This window comes from Xenopus laevis, chromosome 2L, assembly GCF_017654675.1.
Source record: "Xenopus laevis strain J_2021 chromosome 2L, Xenopus_laevis_v10.1, whole genome shotgun sequence".
Classification (NCBI taxonomy): Eukaryota; Metazoa; Chordata; class Amphibia; order Anura; family Pipidae; genus Xenopus; species Xenopus laevis.
The window spans coordinates 100034958-100052684 of record NC_054373.1 but is presented as its reverse complement, the minus strand read 5'-3'; the positions used below and the strand labels follow the sequence as shown (position 1 = coordinate 100052684).

Genomic DNA, 17727 nt, shown 5'->3' with positions numbered 1-17727 from the left:
CCCTTTTAAAATGAAACTGATGTAAAATTGAAGTTATCCGATTCCAACTGTATACAGAATTGTTATTTGTGGCAGCTTTCATAATTACACACCACTTATTTTGATTTCTCTTAACTAGGCAAACAGCATGCCAATGTTTAAAACTTCGTTTGTGTGTCATGAAGGAAACTTAATTGTTTAAGCCAACAATAAAAATACTTATTGCTACTGTTGCTGCACATTGAACTGTGCAGTTATAAAATGACAGAGTTTGAAATAGCCCTTTACTCACTCAGAAACTCTATTATCCTTTATTTGTATACATATTTAAAAGCTCTTTGCAGACATTCATCTTCTTATTCATTTTCCATGTTTATCCCCAACTTTGTGCTGGTTTTAATCTCTATTCCATAACGTGTGTTTTATTTATTCCACCAATTACATCTGCCCTACTCCCATGCTTTACTTTTTCAATCTATTCTCAATGAAGCAATAGCTAGTACAAGTATGGGACCTGTTATCCAGAATGCTTGGGACATGGGGCTTTCTGGATAAGGGATCTTTCTGTAGTTTGGATCACTATACCTTACGTCTATTAAAAATTATAGTTTTGCCTCCAATAAGGATTAATTATATCTTAGTTAGGATCAAGTACAAGGTGCTGTTTTATTATTACAGAGAAAAGGGAAATACTCTATGAAAATTTTAATTATTTTATTAAAGTTGATTCTATGGGAGATGGCCATCATGTAATTCGGACCTTTCTGGAAAAGGTTTTCCCAGATAATTGATCCCATACCTGTACACCATGTTTATCCACATTTAAGTAAAATTAAACATTTCATACAAAAATGTCAAAAATATTCAAATGCTTTGGGGGGGGAACTAAAATCTGTATATAAATGATTTACAAATTATATATTCTCTTGTTTTTCATTTTTTCCCTTTAGAAACTTGAGTGAATTAACTGATCGATTTGTTGGAGATTTTAAAGCTCAGGGTCCACCAAAGTCCACATCTGAGGATGCAGGTGCAGTTCTACCAAGTTGTGCCGACCTATTTGTCTACTACAAAAGATGCATGGTTCAGTGTTCCCAGCTTAGTACTGGGGAGCCAATGATTGCTCTTACTACTATATTCCAAAAGTACCTGCGGGAATATGCTTGGAAGATCCTTTCTGGAAATTTACCCAAGTAAGTTCATTGCTATTTATGCCTTAAGCATGTGTATATACTCGCGTATAAGCCGAGATTTTCAGCACCCAAAATGTGCTTGAAAATCCTACCTCGGCTTATACGCGGGTCAGCTGCCTTACCGGTAAATTTGTACCGATGAATCCCCCTCCCAGCCGCGAAGAAAGAGCAAACCCACGTGACAGCTTTGTTGAACTGCGCTTCCTCCTCCATTCCGTGATTCGCGAGTGCGCGCACCGTCTTCTCTAGTCCCGTGCGCGCACCGTCTTCGCTAGTCCCGTGCGCGCACCGTCTTCTCTAGTCCCGTGCGCGCACCGTCTTCTCTAGTCCCGTGCGCGCAACCGTGTGTGAGCTACGGTTCTCGACTTAAACATTTTCTTCAGCGGACTGGATTTCCCGTTACATGTAACAGGCACCAGTTAGACACCTGAATGGGGTTCTGTTCAGAGGAGGAAGTGGCATAAAATAAACAGGAAAGGGCTCACCCACGTTTTTCCTTGCAATGCCTTGTCCAAATTCATGGATAAGACTGACATCAAATAAAAGGCAACTTGTGATCTATACAATGACTTTAATTTCAGAGCCCAAAACACAGCTCTTGAGCCATCAAAGTGAAAAACCAGAATCCTTTTAAGACTACATCTGCTCTCAAATTAGGGGCGCTCCAAAGATACTCCTGCAGCACTCCACCTTCTTGCTCGGAGGCTGATCAATTTTATGCATTTTCACGTACTCCTGGTAAGCGAGGCTGCGGGTGAGGAGGATGAGGGGGGAGGGAACAGGCCAGTTGAGACGCGCTGTGTTTGTTATGGGCACTTGCCGTATATACGGTATATCTCTCAGTCTGAATTGAACTTGAACTTGTTAAGGGTTATTTTAAGGGTTATTTCCTGCTTCGTTTGCTCATTTCTCGGGCCAGGTAATACATTTCAGTGATGCAGTGATCATGGCTTGATTTTTAACATTAAACCGACTGTTTGATATTTCTGAGACTTTTCTGAGTTGTGTCTAGGCTTATACACGAGTCAATAAGTTTTTCTGGTTTTCATAGGTAAAATTAGGTACCTCGGCTTATACGCGGGTCGGCTTATACACGAGTATATACGGTATTTAGAGTTTTAAATCTACTTTGAAGGGATGATTTTATGCCAGTTTACCGGTATACACTTTTGAAAAACAATTTTTATGTATACTTGTTTCTTTGAGGTTTTTGTTTACTTAGCAATCATAAAAAATACCAATTTAAAATAAAAAAACAACAGTGTTAAAAGCAAATGGGTTTGAAACTGGACCATGACCACTGTGACAGAATTCATTTATGAATCCATTAAAGAGGTTGATAGTATGTCAGCCATAAAGTAGGCAAGAATTCTTGGCGTTAACATTGTTCTCTGCTATTTTGTTGATAGCCTCCCCTTAAGACCCTTTGCTACTTAAACAGATCTGGCAGTGAGTGGACAAAAAAAAAAAAAGTATTATTCAGTGCTCTATTCCAGAATTTGGTGTGGCTGATGTTATGTCAGGTGCAGAAAAACATATCTTTCGAGGTTTATTTACTGTTAATATCAGAAGAAGTTGTGCATGGAAACCTATATCAAATACACAGGCACAGTTGATAACATTAGAAACCACATGATAACAAAAATACTTGGACAAAAATAGACACAACTATTTTTAGCAAGGGAAAATATCCAGACTCGTAAATTCTATATGGGTGGTGCCTTTTTACTTAAAGGAGAAGGAAAACTACCAAGGCAGTTTATTGCCAACAGATTAGCCATAACAGTGCAAGCTAGAACGCCATTTTTATTCTTTAAAATGCTTTCCAACACCTGAGTAAACAGCTCTAGACACTGTCTATGTTTATTTAGGATAGCAGCTGCGATTGCTGTGACATCACTTCCTCCCACTCCCTGCTCACTCATAGCTCTGTGCTTAGATTACAGCAGGGAGGGGATGGGGAGAGGAGTACACAGAGCATGCTCAAGCCCAAGCCCTTGAAGTTTAAGCTGAAAACAGGAAGTCTTATACAGAAGCCCATGTGTGTACACAATAGAAGGAAATAAATGTGGTGTTTCTTTTGACAGAGAACTCTGAGCAGCATTACTTTTAGGGTTTACAAGTGTATTCATATAGACCTTTCTGGTAAAGCTTACTTGGTTTTAACCTTTCATTTCCCCTAAAGGACCTGCACACAATAACGTAAAAATATTTAAATATTTTATTTTTGTATCTTTCCAAGTAGCACCTACAAATAAATAATATCTTGCAACAGATGTATTATATAATATATCTTCATTCTGTAAGGTATTACAGAGGCATTAATGATGTTGTAACCCTTTAATATGTTGTAAAAAATATAATGCTTTGTGTAAAAGTAGCCCTATATAGTTCAGTATATAGACTAAGGCAAAATATTTTCTGCATTCACCTGTTATCAATATATTAAGGGCATGGAGATACTTTTTGCATTAAGCCACTAAAACAATGCTCTCCCCTTTAAACAAAACAGGCATTGTTTGTCCATATAGTGCAATATATTCAGGCTGGCCAACTACGTCAAAGTGATCCCTGGTCTGGATAGTCCTAGCTAAATATATACACATATAGACATATAGATATAGTCCTGAAGAAGGCTTGCAAGTAGGGCCCGAAATGTTGAATAAAACTTTTTCGTTTTTTGCACCATGAGAAAAACCCAGTGAGTGCGGTTATTTCCTGATTATTATGTATTGATGTTTAAACCAGCACCCAAGCATACATGCTGAATGTTGTTGTGCACCAGTTTTGGAACTTTGACATATAGATATATTAAATATACATAGTTTGTATCACCTGCTTATTGGGTCTGGCGATTGAATCTGTGCATTTTCTACCTACCCCTACTTCTGGCCCTGCTCTGGAAGATGGCTTTCCCATCATTTGGAATTTTCAGTATAATAGCTTCCCGAATAAGGGATCCCCTGCCTGTATATATATTTTGTAAACATAGATATTATTGGAAAAGTGTTCCCTTAAAAAGCAATGTATTTTAAGAGAAATCTGCATCTCGTTTTAATATTAAATTGGTTTACAAGATCTTAAATCTAATCCAGGCAATTTAGAAATAAGTACCATGGTTTTTGTCACTTTTTTTATTTCTGTGCCACTTTAATTGTTTGCAGTGTCTCTTTGTGTTAGATCTTCCATATTGTAAAAAGCTGTTCTTTTTGCTAGGATATAAGACACATAAATACCAGGACTTAAAGAGAAAATAAAAACTCTGTGCAAATTACTGTAATCATTTTGTGTAAGCTCTCTGTTTCAAACTATGAAGATTCCCCATTCTGTCTTAAATTGAAGAGTAAAGAAAAGGTCTATAGCCTCTTTATTTTTAGCTGCTACTTACTTACGAACTTGATAGCAGCTGGTACATTTTATAGTTAAGGATTGAACTTTTATGTGTTTCTGTACAGAAAAAAATGATCTGTAGGGGAATGTTGCTTTCTTTATTACATAAGTCTGAGATGTCTACTCAATAATGTCTCCGTGCTTGGTTGGCTTGTAAATTTCCCACACGTGTACAAATAACACCGTTATAGAGTGAAATAGTCGGCTATACTTCCTACAGATGCACTTCTGTTTTGGTGTGTGCTTGTTATGTCTGTTGCTAAATGTAGTAGTAGTGTTGCATGCCAATAAAACTTTATTCCTGTCAAGGGGATATGAGGATTATTGTAGCAAATGGAAAGGTGTATGATTCCTCCTCTTACTTGAAATTAGACACTAGCAGATTCCTTTCCACTGAGAAATGCACAAAACCTATTTTACCCCATTTGGCACAAATTTGAATCTTGCAGTAGCTCGCAAATACACTAGCTGCTCCCTAGAACAACTACAGTATATTCAAGGAAGAAATTTCATTTTCTTTGTGTTCCATGCCAAACCTGAGAGTTGGGATTAATTATACTTAAAAATAAGCGTTGGTAAATTATACAAGATAACAAGAATTGACAGGGAAGCTGCTCATTAGAGGGGCTGGGCATTGCATGCATATAACACCTTTGTGACACGCTGGATTAAGTAGCATTAGTTTAAAATATATTGTAAAGTGCCCTGGAAAATTATTCAGAACCTTGATCTAGTCTATCAAGTTTTCCAGTCACAATTGCTCCATGTTGTTTATGTAAACTGGGTGATGCCTGTGCACCTCTATTTTCATATAGTGTCACAGATTTTCAGATGGATTGAGATTAGGACTTGACTGGCCCTTTTAGATTTTAAGCCCCTGCAGTGTAATTGGGATCATTTAGCTTTGCATAATACTGGCCTGTGCACAAAATTGCCACTATTAAAAAAGAACTATGTAAAGCTCATGGAGATTGGCAATGGCATGAAAGTCAACTAGTTTATATGAGGAAATAGAACTGGGCAAATGTCGAAGCAATATGTGTGGTGGTTATTTAGATTGAGATGAAAGTACTTTTTAAATGGGTTGTTGCAGTTGCAACACATTAAACTGACACTGAGTAACGCATTTATGATATAGTAGTGCTTATGAAGGTTGAGGTATGTCCTTGAGTCACAAAGCAATGTACAGTAATTGTCATTGGTCACGGGTCATGGCTACTGTTTCTGAGTAATACCAATTATTATAGACTTGGTGAGCAGTATATGTGTTGACCAATAATTTGGCCAAAGGGCAGAGTAAATGGGTGTTGAGTAATTGTGTGCTGTGCAGTGGGATTGGTTGTGTAATTTACTGTATATTGGTTCTGAGTAATGTTACTGGTCATAGAACAATTTAAATACAGCAGTGTAAAAGAATGATGAGTAATTTGACTGGTCATAGAGCGTCAATAATGTAACTGCCAGTATGATATGGGGATAAACTAGTATGTGATAGGGATCTCTGTGCAATTACTGAATGGGATGTAGAGCACTGTGATAAAAGTTCACACAACCATTTAGGTTATGTTTAATGTTTTCACTTGCAATTGCATCTTCTTGGGTTTTTTTCTCAGAACATCCAGCAGCAGCAGTGGCCTTACAATCACCAGTCTTTTGAAAGAAAAGGAAGGCTCAGAAGTGGCAAAATTCACCCCAGAGGAACTCTGTCTAATCTGCAGCATCCTAAGTACAGCAGAGTACTGTCTTGCAACCACGCAACAGGTGAAATGTTTTATAGTGACGTTTCCAACACAGGGCAGGTTCGCATTTTTTTATGTGCATTATAAACATCATTTTGACATCAATGCATTTACCCCATAATAAGAGCACAAGGTGAAGAAATAAAGAAAAGAAGGTGGCCATGCATTAGGAATATATTAGATATCCAATTTAATAGACACATTTTTGGGTACATCAATGGTGATATGCTATGTGATCTACTATCCATATGCCCCAAATTTGTCTATTTGTCAACCTCTACTTGTGAGCCTGGGAAATAGAATTAGACATTTTTCGCTTTTGAGCTTAGGGCCACAATATACTGTATGTATATCATATAAATGTCACTATAAGGTTGCTTAGTAAAGAATTCATATTATTGTAGATGGCAGTTTAGAGCCCAGTACAATTAGCATCAGAATTTATTAATCAGCCCTTTATCATCAGCTTATACAACATGTGAACCTCATTTTGTGCTTGATGATTTATATCGACCCCTAAGCTTAGCTTCTCGACAGCTGCTTAGAACACACTGGGCATGTGTATGTCACAAACACAAAATCCAAGATGAGAAACTCCTGTGACAACTTTGAAGGCCTGGATCGATAATTCTACAGAGATGCTGGACCTACAGGCTGGTTTAATAAGTTCAATATATAAAATTTGGCATTTCTAGCCATATTCACTTTTAGGGTTTAGTTCTTTAAGGATCTTCACCCATACTGAGACAAACACTTTGAGTGTACAAGAGAAGAGGAATATTTGCAAGGGCCACGACAAATCCTGCCACTTCTACCAAGTTGGCAAAGTTGGCATTCTCTGCCTAGTGGGAACCTTCAGCTTTGAGAGCAAGTAAAATAAAAAGAAGTACAGGAGTGTCAGGCCAATCCTGGACTTGGGAGTAGTTCATGTCTTTACGCTAATCCATGTTTGCTTGTTGCCCCATGTAAAGGGAGACATGATTGAGTCCAGTTAGCAAAAAAAGAGATACATTATCAAGTTCAGGAAGAAACCTGACCGCTTCCCAAAAAATAGTACCGGTACCTTTGCCACATATTAACATTTTTAATTAACATCTTTGTACTTTTATTTGCCAACAGCTTGAAGAGAAGCTGAAAGAAAAGGTGGACCTGACTCTGACTGAAAGAATTAACCTGACAGGAGAAATGGATACATTTAGCACGTATGCTTGTGGTTTTTGTTATTTTGCTGATCTGTTCTTGATTGTGATAAGAACTATGTCTTTATTATTAGGATGATACCCTGAATTCTGGATCTATTGACATGCTTAGCTGGTGGGTATGGGTGGTTAGGTGACTGAATAAATGTAGGTCACTCTGGGTTATAGGAATGTGTCAGTAACCTTTTAATGCTTCTAATTAAAACAATATTTGAAAACACTCAGTCTCTTCCTAAACTATAAGACTAGGAAAGCCCTTCTAGTATATAAAATGAAAAAAATATGTTTTACGTAAAAAGGAGCATCACTACACATCAGCTGTCTCCAAATTCTGGCACTTGTAGGCAAGCAAATGGATGATATTTATTGTTAGAATTTTGTTGTCAGAAGCATTAACTCTGTAACCCAGCAGTTGCACAAAATTCAGACTTCCAGTCATGTACTGTACATTGAAAGATTAACACAAATCATGGTACCGTTTAGACTGAATCACACTTTTACACTGTGAGTTTCAGCCAACACCTTTCTGAAGTTCAATGGAACCATTGTGATTGTGTATCTGTGACTTTACTATCCTCAAGGGTTTAAATGTCAGGGAATTCCCTACCACTTCAGTTGAACTGAAGAAGCCACTCCGATGAAACGTTTTCAAGAAAAAAAAACCTCTTAAAGGGTTATTTACTAAAATCTCATAATTCTAACAAAGAAAGCATAACCAAACTCCCATCCACGATTTTACCTTATTTGTCATTAAAATAACTCGAGGAAAGACTTGTTAAAGTCGAGCGAAAACCCAAATTTTCTGGGGTTTTTTGGACTTTTTTCCTCAGTCGCTCTATTTTTTCAGGTTATTGCCCCGAAAACCCAGCTTTTTTCTTTTAACTAATGTACATTACATTATAATTTCATTTAATGTGAATTAAATAATTTCATTTAAAAATATTAAATTCATCGATGAGGAACGCTGGAAGTCGTAGGTTCAGCAACAGTGAGATGAATGTAGGTTGCACCTCCCTGGTACTTTTTCTCCTTAAACCTTTTCTGACCAGTTCTTTAAAATGATCCTTGTATAACCACTGTTTGGCTTTTTATTAAATATTGGTATTATATTTTATTATAGTGTAATCTCAAACAGTATCCAGCTGCTTGTCCAAGACCTAGACTCATCATGTGATCCTGCACTCATTGCAATGAGCAAGGTAATTATATACAGGGTATTTTGGTGGCCTTGCAACTATAAGGGACTTACTAATGAGGTTTTTCAGTAAAATAGCAGAATTTATTATCCAACCAGTTTCAAAACCATTGCCAAATAGAGACATAATTCAGAACTGAGAAAAGCTAGTCGGATGACTAGCGGAACATCTTCAAGGGAATAAAAATACAGCAAGCTCAGTTGATTGGATGTATTACTATAGATACATGAGTGCCCTTTACAAAATTCGCAAGTGCACCTATTAAAGGTGGGGAACATTGGAGGTACTGCTTCGCAGCAAAGGCCTTACAGACCCTGCGCTTTGCTGAATTTCTTTGTCTTTGCCAACAACTTTACGACCAAAATGGAATGTTCCCACATGCTTGTGGGCAACAATAATCAATTTAAGGTTTAAGGGCTTAACTCCACGGCGTCTTTCGTCGGATGGGGTCAAACAGCATAATGCAGGAGATAAGACGGATGTAGTCGCAGGTGTCCAAATAGAATGGAAGTGAACGAAAAGTCGCACGACCAAACTGTCGAATGTGCGTCTTCATCCGACAAATTTTATCATTTTTACCTGCGAATTTTCATTCACTCCCATTCTTTTTGGACGTTTGCGACTACGTCCATCTTGTCTGCTGCGTTATGTTGTTCTGAGACACATGGAAAAGATAACAGATGTTGGTCCTAGTGCTTAAAAGTAAATGTTCAGTATAAAGTAAAAACTGGGTAAATAGGCTGTGCAAAAAAAAAATGTTTTCAATATAGTTAGATGTCAGAACACTACTTTCCACTGATTTTCCAGGCAATAACCAATCAGTGACTTGAGGAGGGCGGTCCAAATGGGTCATAATTGTTTGCTTTTAAATCTGAGCTGCATGCTAAGGATCAATTGCAAACTCACTGAACAGTTATGTCCCATGTGGCCCCCCTTAAGTTGCTGACTAAGAGAGACTAATTAGTGTTCTGGCTATTATGTTAGACATCCAGTCACTCTAGTAGTCTTGAGCAAAAAAAACGGGTGAAAAACTTCTCATAATTGTTCTGTCCTACTTATCTTTCAAACATTTGCTTAAGATCCAATGCTTCAGAAAATACTAATGATATATGCAAATATGCTGTATAATATATCCTATGGGTAATGCAGGTCAAAAAGATGTTAAAAATACTAATAAGTGAAAAGTATTTTCTTCCCTATAAACTGTAATAGGAATAATTGCTAGAATAGTAAAATGCTTTCTGTAGGATTTCAAGGAAAATAATTGCCTTTAAATGCTGCAGACTCCACAATAACTAAATACAGATACATCTCTGCTTTTTAAGTTTCCATGTGGAATGCACTGAGACCTTGTATGAAGTTCTGCATTCTTAGTGGTTACATCCTGTGTATGTTGTGAGCTCCCCTGCACGCCTGGGCAGCACCTGTATTCAGACAAATTACAAGCAGCAGGTAGTAATACCAGATGCTGATTTTTTATTATTAAGCATGTAAGATGCAGCTAGTTGAGAACTGCCTGGAACATATCCAAAGAAAATACAAGGGGGAAAACATTTAAGTCCTAATGAGAAAATTTATTCTGACAGGGGCAAAACAGCCACAGCGGAGTTCAGCTTCCTGTTAATGGCTTTTCATGCTGTTGCTTCTCAAAGCCGAAGAAAAGAAACATTAAAATTGACCCTATTTTACTTTGATTTTCCAACTACCTTCTACTAATTTTAAAATGGGACATGAATTTTAGATTTGGAATTGGATATATTGTAATTATGACCATCATGAAGCCATCTGGTATTTAGTCTTTAGTTGTACAGGTATGGGATCCGTTATCCGGAAACCCGTTATTCGAAATGCTCTGAATTACCGAATGGCCATCACCCATTTTATCCAAATAATCAACATTTTTAAAAATTATACCCTTTTCTCTGTAAAAATAAAACAGTACCGTGTACTTGATTCAAACTAAGATATAATTAATCCTTACTGAAAGCAAAAGCAGCTAGTTGTTAATGTTTACATGATTTTCTAGTAGACTTAGGAACAGTTCAGTGTGAAAATAAAAACTTGGTAAATAGATAGGCTGTGCAAAATAAAAAATGTTTCTAATATAGTTAATTAGCCAAAAATGTAATGTATAAAGGCTGGAGTGACTGGATGTCTAATAAAACTGCCAGAACACAACTTCCTGCTTTTCAGCTCTATAACTCTGAGCTAGTCAGCAACTTGAAGGGGGGCCACATGGGACATAACTGTTCAGTGAGTTTGCAATTGATCCTTAGCATTCAGCTCAGATTCAAAAGCAACAGTTATGACCCATGTGGCCCCCCTCAAGTCACTGATTGGTTACTGCTTGGTCACCAGGGTAACTAGTCAGTGTAAACCAAAAGCAGGAAGTAGTGTTCTGGCTATTATGTTAGACATCCAGTCACTCCAGCCCTTTATACATTACATTTTTGCCTAAACTAAACATTTTGCCTAAACTAAATAAATTAGAAACATTTTTTTATATGCACATCTATTTTACCCAGTTTTTATTTTTACACTGAACTTTTCCTTTAAAGGGGTTGTTTACTTTTAGTATGATGTAGAGAGTGATATTCTGAGCCAATTTTTTGTGGTTTTTGAGTTATTTAGCTTTGTATTCAGCAGCTCTCCAGTTTGCAATTTGAGCAACATTGTTGCTAGGGTTCATATTTCCATAGCAACCATGCATTAATTTGAATAATAGTCTGAAATATGAATAGAAGAGGCCTGAATAGAAAGATGAGTAATAAAAGGTAGCAATAACAATACATTTGTAGCCTTACAGAGCATTTGATTTTAGTGACCCCCATTTAAAATCTGGAAAGAGTCAGAAGAAGAAGGCAAATAATTCAAAAAGTATAAAAAATAAATAATGAAGATCAATTGAAAAGTTGCTTTGGCCGTTTTATAACATACTAAAAATATTTTATAAAAATTACAAAAATATCTGTTATGTAGAAAATCCCAGGTCCCTAGCATTCTGGATAACAGGTCCCATACCTGTATCTTTAATCAAAGAAAGAAAAGGGTGAAAACAGCAACATGAGCGTATTTTTGCATCAAAACCAGAAAGGGTTAGGGCACACCTGGAGATTTGGGGAGATTTAGTTGCCCAGCGACTAATCGCCTCTTCCGGCTTTAACGAAAAAACGTCTGCACCAAAGCACTTGTGACACTTAGATATCCACACAAGTAAACTTCTGGTGGCTTCAGAGATTGAAGCGCCACAAGTGCATTGGCGCAGGCATTTTATTAAAGCCGGTGGAAGACACGGGGAAGCAGTTCGGGGCGATTAGTCGCCCCAAAGAAGAAGCGATTACTCGCAGGGTGACTACCGGTAAATCTCCCACCGAATCTTCAGGTGTGCCCTAACCCTAAAGTGCCTACTAAATGTTGTAGTAACCACATCCCATTATTGTTGTCTATTGTTAACTATCTTTCATCTATATTAAAACTCGGTGGACATGACATGTAGCAAGAAAACAACTAAACTAAAGCTTTGTTGGAAAACACTTCTTACATAAATCACTGGTCTGTGTGCATGCACATGATGTTACAAGGCATAGATTACTCTATGAACAGAGAAGTTGGACAAGCCAAGGTGAGGGCACCCAGCCGCTCCTGAAAGTTCCTACAGTTATAGGGTTAGTTGTTCAGTAACTCACTGTTTTCATTCAGTGACGGGCAGCATGGCTGGTTTGAGGGCAAGTGTGATGGGAAGTTCCCATTAGAAATGAACATTTTATTTTCAGTTTTTTAATTTGTCCAATTGCTTTTGAGCCCCTGAAATGAAGTGATTGTGTTTAAAAAAGGCTTTAGTTCCTCACATTCTTTATGCAATCTTTTTGTTCAACCCACTGAATTAAAGCTGAAAGTCTGCAGTTCAACTGCATATATATATAAAGTTTTTTCTTACAAAATTTTTTTTATATGTTATTCAGGTTTATCCATATAATTCCTTGCTTCTGTTTTTTCCTCTATTTAACTAGATGCAGTGGCAGAATGTAGAACACGTTGGAGATCAAAGTCCTTACGTTACCTCGATCATTTTTCATATAAAACAGAGTGTTCCCATTATCAGAGACAACCTTGCATCCACAAGAAAATACTTTACTCAGTTCTGCATTAAATTTGCAAAGTAAGTTATTGTGGCTTTATTTTGTATTTTTATTCAGTGTAATTTTGTGCCTGCTGATGCCAATTTTCAAGTAATAATCTAGAAACAAAAGTAGGAAATGGACAATATTTTTTTTACCACTTATTAAATATATTGGGGCATGATAAATCCTCCACTTAGCTTTCCTTGATTATAGTAATGGGACACAGGGTACACATCTCTGTCCTCTATGGCAACTACTTTAAAGTACCAGTACAAGCATGTCAGGAAATTTCAATAAAATAACACAAAGGAAGATGATTCAGGGAACATGATTTTCAGTTTTAGTAAAATCTCCAGTGCTATATAAGCCTCTAAGCCAATATGCTTGACTGTCAAAATTATATAATTAAATGCATTTTTGAAGGGTGGTTCGCCTCTTTAAATAATATACCACAAATAATGTGTTACTTGTTTTCCAGTTTTAAGCATTTTTCTAAAATGCATGTTTTAAAAGTGAAATAGTTTCAGGTCCCTCTCTTGCTTTTGAGATCTGTAAACTACGTTGATAAAAATAAAAAACTGATAAAAATAAAAACTGAGAATTTGATATTTATTTCAGAAGATCAGAGAAATGGCAGCAACTACTGTATCAGATTTAGCAGCTGTGCTATGATTCTTCAGCTCAGTATATGAACTAATGTATCTAGTATTAACAGTATAGATAGAGAGACCATGATCTGACATAATTTTCTGCTACTGGGAGACATGAGAGTGGTGGAAAGCAGTTTCATTTTTGAAAAGTATTTTATAGAAAAATAATTAAAGGGAATATCAACCCAAAATATAAATTTTTGCCTTATAAAAGAAAACATAATTCGAAGCAACATTGCAATATACATTCATTACAAATTTTCTATGTTTTTAAGTTATTTGTATGTGTTTTGCTATTAAAAACAGTGTTTGTCTCTTTCTTTTCTCTGCCCTGGCCACTTAGTCTACAACGTAAGACAAGGCAGTTGATTAACAGACCTCTCTTTGCTGGGGAACTAAGACTTTTGCAACATTGTATAGAAAGTGACAACCAGGAGTTGCTACTTTCAACTGCAATTGTTTTTACGAAAACCTTAAAAGCACTGAAAATGTTTAATAAATGTATATTTGAAAGTTGTTTAGAATTATGTTTTCTTTTATTTTGGGGTTGACTTGCACTTGAAAAAAATTAGCATTTTTGAAAGTATTTATTCAATTGTAGTTGAGTATGTGTTCTTAAACTAGTTAGTATTGTCGTGTCTTTATTTTTGCGATTCATCCATGACCTCTCATCATTGATCTCTTCTTTCTGCGTATACGTTGTAGGGAGGTGTGTATCATTCCAAAATGTTTTTTTCTCCATAACTGCAGTACTGACAGAAATACTTAGTGGTTTAAAAAAAAAAAAAAAAGCTTCATGAAGCCAAGAAAGAATGGTGTTTCAGATTACTGAGGTGATGCCAATTTTTAGTCTGTGTTCCATGTGATCCATTGAAGTCAAAACACTTTAATTACCTTTGTGATTATTTCCATTGTAGAGAAATACTTAAAAAGTGTTTAAAATATTTTATGATAAGGAGAGGCTTAGTCACTTAGGGATTCCAATTTGCCCTTCCAGTGATTAGGATTGTGGACCTCCTCTTTGAGGAAAAATGCACTGGCTCGGGTTAGTTTTTAAATGGGTACTGTGCCACCATCTGGTGTCTTATCCCACGAATCCCTTGTTTGTATTTACAAAGATTTATAGTTTCTGATTTTACTCTACTGCACATGTGCACCACCCAAAGCAGCTACTACAGATCCGACAAGAGACAAGAAGGTGATCAAGTTAGAGATTATAATCACTGGTTGGTACCTAACAAATTGTTACTCCTCTACCCTGATTTTCTTGTCCTTTAAAAACATATACAACACTGTTTTCCACTAAGACAGAATAAGGTTTGGTAATTTTTTTGTTGCCATTTATAACCACAACATTTTTTTTCTTTTTTTTTACAGTTCCTTTATTCCAAAATTTATCAATCACCTATTTAAATGCAAGCCTATCAGTATGGTTGGAGCTGAGCAGGTAAGCTGGGGTGCAACATGGGACGTTCTTAAAAAGGGAACGCAAACTTTTGTGGCTGTATGAGAAAAACGACACACACTTTTAATGAATCGTTATGGAAAAAATCAAATCAAAAATGTGTGCATGACTGTACTGAATGTACTGGGTGCTTCCATAAGTAACCATTGCTGAAATAATCATTTCCTTATACAATGCTGCATATGTGAAAAGTTTAAATGATGGGTTTGGCCGAATCCTAAATAGGGAATTCGGTGCATACCAGCTCCTTTCTCAGAGTATACGTTCGGCACCCTTGCCTGCACCTTTGGCATTACTGGATTCTTGTGTGGTAAGTCCTGGCTGCACCTGAGTAGCTGAGTGCCAGGCCCAAAGCCAGAGATGGCTGTTATAGGCAGAAGAGCAAGCCTAGACAAGAATCCAGTCCCTCTTCTGGGGTTTGGGTTTGCCATACGTGATTGCAGTGTTGCATGCTGGTTACAAGACTGTTACCCAAATGGCAAAGCACATCTTTAATTGCATAATAAATAATCATAATATGCATTTTTTATATACATTGTACTTGCTAATTACACGTACAGTGAAACCTCATTTTGCACTGTTTTTTTTTTCTTGTGATTCCACCAATGCATAATATATTTTTCTGATTTTACATTTTACCAGATTTTTTACCATTTTTTTTTTTGGACCCTGAAAAAGGTAAAATTGGAGTTATACTGTATTTCCACATAATTATATAAGCAACAGGTGCAGTTACAGTATAATTCAAATCAATTATTGAATAATTGGTTACTACCCTTCTCAGCTCTATTGACAAGTAACAGGGACTCATTTATCAATACTGGGCAGCAACCCAAAGCAACCACTCAAATATTTGTTTTTATTGTTCTGTTTAAAACTGGAAAAAGCTAAAAGGATCAGTTCTAGTGTAAAAATAAATGGGTAAATAGGCTGTGTAAAATAAAAAAATGTTTGTAATATAGTTAGTTAGCCAAAAAATGTAATGTATAAAGGCTGGAGTGACTGGATGTCTGACATAACATAACAGAACATAACACAACTTCCTGCTTTTCAACTCTGAGTCAGTCAGCGACTTGAAGGGGAGCCACATGAGTTTGCAATTGATCCTTAGCATTCAGGTCAGATTCAAAAGCAAATGATTATGGGCCATGTGCCCCCCCCCTCAAGTATCTGATTGGTTACTGCCTGCTAACCAATCAGTGGAAACCAAGGGAGCTGCAAAGCGGGAAGTAGTGTTCTGGCTATTATGTTAGACATCCAGTCACTCCAGCCTTTATACATTACATTTTTGCCTAACTAACCATATTAGAAACATTTTTTATTCTATCTATTTACCCAGTTTTTATACTGAACAATTCCTTTAATAACTGATTGGTTGCTGCCCACAGTATATGAACCCAAATCTCAAATTACTAATTTTATCTTCATAGTGCACAGCTTTGGTTATTTGTCACACAGTACCCACATAACCCTATGGACGTTGTCATTATTAGATTCTAATAAAACATGCTACGTTAAAGGAACGGTAAGATCAAAAATAAGTGTTTTAAAGTAATACAAAAATAATGCAGTGTTGCCCTCCACTGATAAAACTGGTGTATTTGCTTCAGAAACACTACTATTGTTTATATAAATAAGCTGCTGTGTAGCAATGGGGGCAGCCATTCAAAGAAGAAAAGGCTCAGGTTACACAGCAGATCAACTCTGTAGAACATAATGGTGTTATCTGTTATCCACTATTTAAACTGTGCCATATAGACTTTTTTTAATTTCTGCCATGGCTACACAGCAGCTTTTTTATATGAACTATAGTAGTGTTTCTGAAGCAAACAATTTTACCAGTGTAGGCCAACAGTACATGATATTTTCATAATTTCAAAACGCTTTCATTTTTTGGTGTTACTGTTCCTTTTTCAAATGCCGAGTTGATTTTTACCTGAAAAATTCAAATTTTCGAGGGTATTTTTCAGGCAAATCTCACATTTTTGGGTTAAAATTTGTTTTTTTTTCTTGAGATTTTTTTTCTTGAGATGGCAGAAATTGAAAAAAGGCTATATGGCACAGTTTAAATAGTGGATAACAGATAACACCATTTGAGCACTCATTTGAATAGCTTTCTTATATAAACAATAGTATTGTTTCTGAAGCAAACACACCAGTTTTATCAGTGCAAGGCAACGCTGCATTATTTGTATATTACTTTGTTACTGTTCCTTTACCAAAGGCCGAGTTAATTTTTACCTGAAAAATTAAAGTTTTTGATGGTATTTTTCTGGCAAAACTCAAATTTTGGTTTAAATTTTTGATTTATTATACCCTGAAGCTGGAAATAGCTCGAACCCAAAAATACTCCAGCTGAAACGTGTAGGTGTCAATGACAGAGGTCCCTTAAATCATTTGAAAATGTTTGTAGCCTTCATGATGTTTGGGGTTTTTTGGTGGTTTCGCTTGAAAACTCGAGCAGTTCGAGTTTTTTTTTGCCGAAAACTCGATAGATTTAAGCATTTAGGTTTTTCATCCCAAATTTACTGATTAAAAAATATTTATTAATATATATTAAAATATACTGATCAGAAAACATTTGAGTTGGGTATTTATTCGAGGTATAAAAAAAAACCTCACTAACTCTACCTTTAATAAATAACTCCCTTAAAGTCAACTAGATTCAAGTACATATCTTGTTTGTTCTTCTACGTATATATTTTTTTCCCCAAAATTTTCAAAAGTATAATATGAAGTCAAAAGTAATATGTTTACATTCAAATGTGATCATTTCATATGCAATTTTATTTTAT

At 36.2% G+C, this 17727-nt stretch overlaps 1 protein-coding gene across 2 annotated transcripts in view; it reads left to right on the top strand.

The window, feature by feature from the left end:
* Positions 1-17727, top strand: part of vps53.L (VPS53 GARP complex subunit L homeolog) — a 91233-nt gene that overhangs the window by 51418 nt on the left and 22088 nt on the right. For both annotated transcript variants that reach the window (XM_018246912.2, XM_041582245.1), the window contains 6 exons: positions 930-1172; positions 6176-6323; positions 7421-7503; positions 8621-8699; positions 12707-12855; positions 14845-14914. In XM_018246912.2, the coding sequence (XP_018102401.1) occupies positions 930-1172; positions 6176-6323; positions 7421-7503; positions 8621-8699; positions 12707-12855; positions 14845-14914 (772 nt within the window). The remainder of the gene's footprint in view (positions 1-929; positions 1173-6175; positions 6324-7420; positions 7504-8620; positions 8700-12706; positions 12856-14844; positions 14915-17727) is intronic.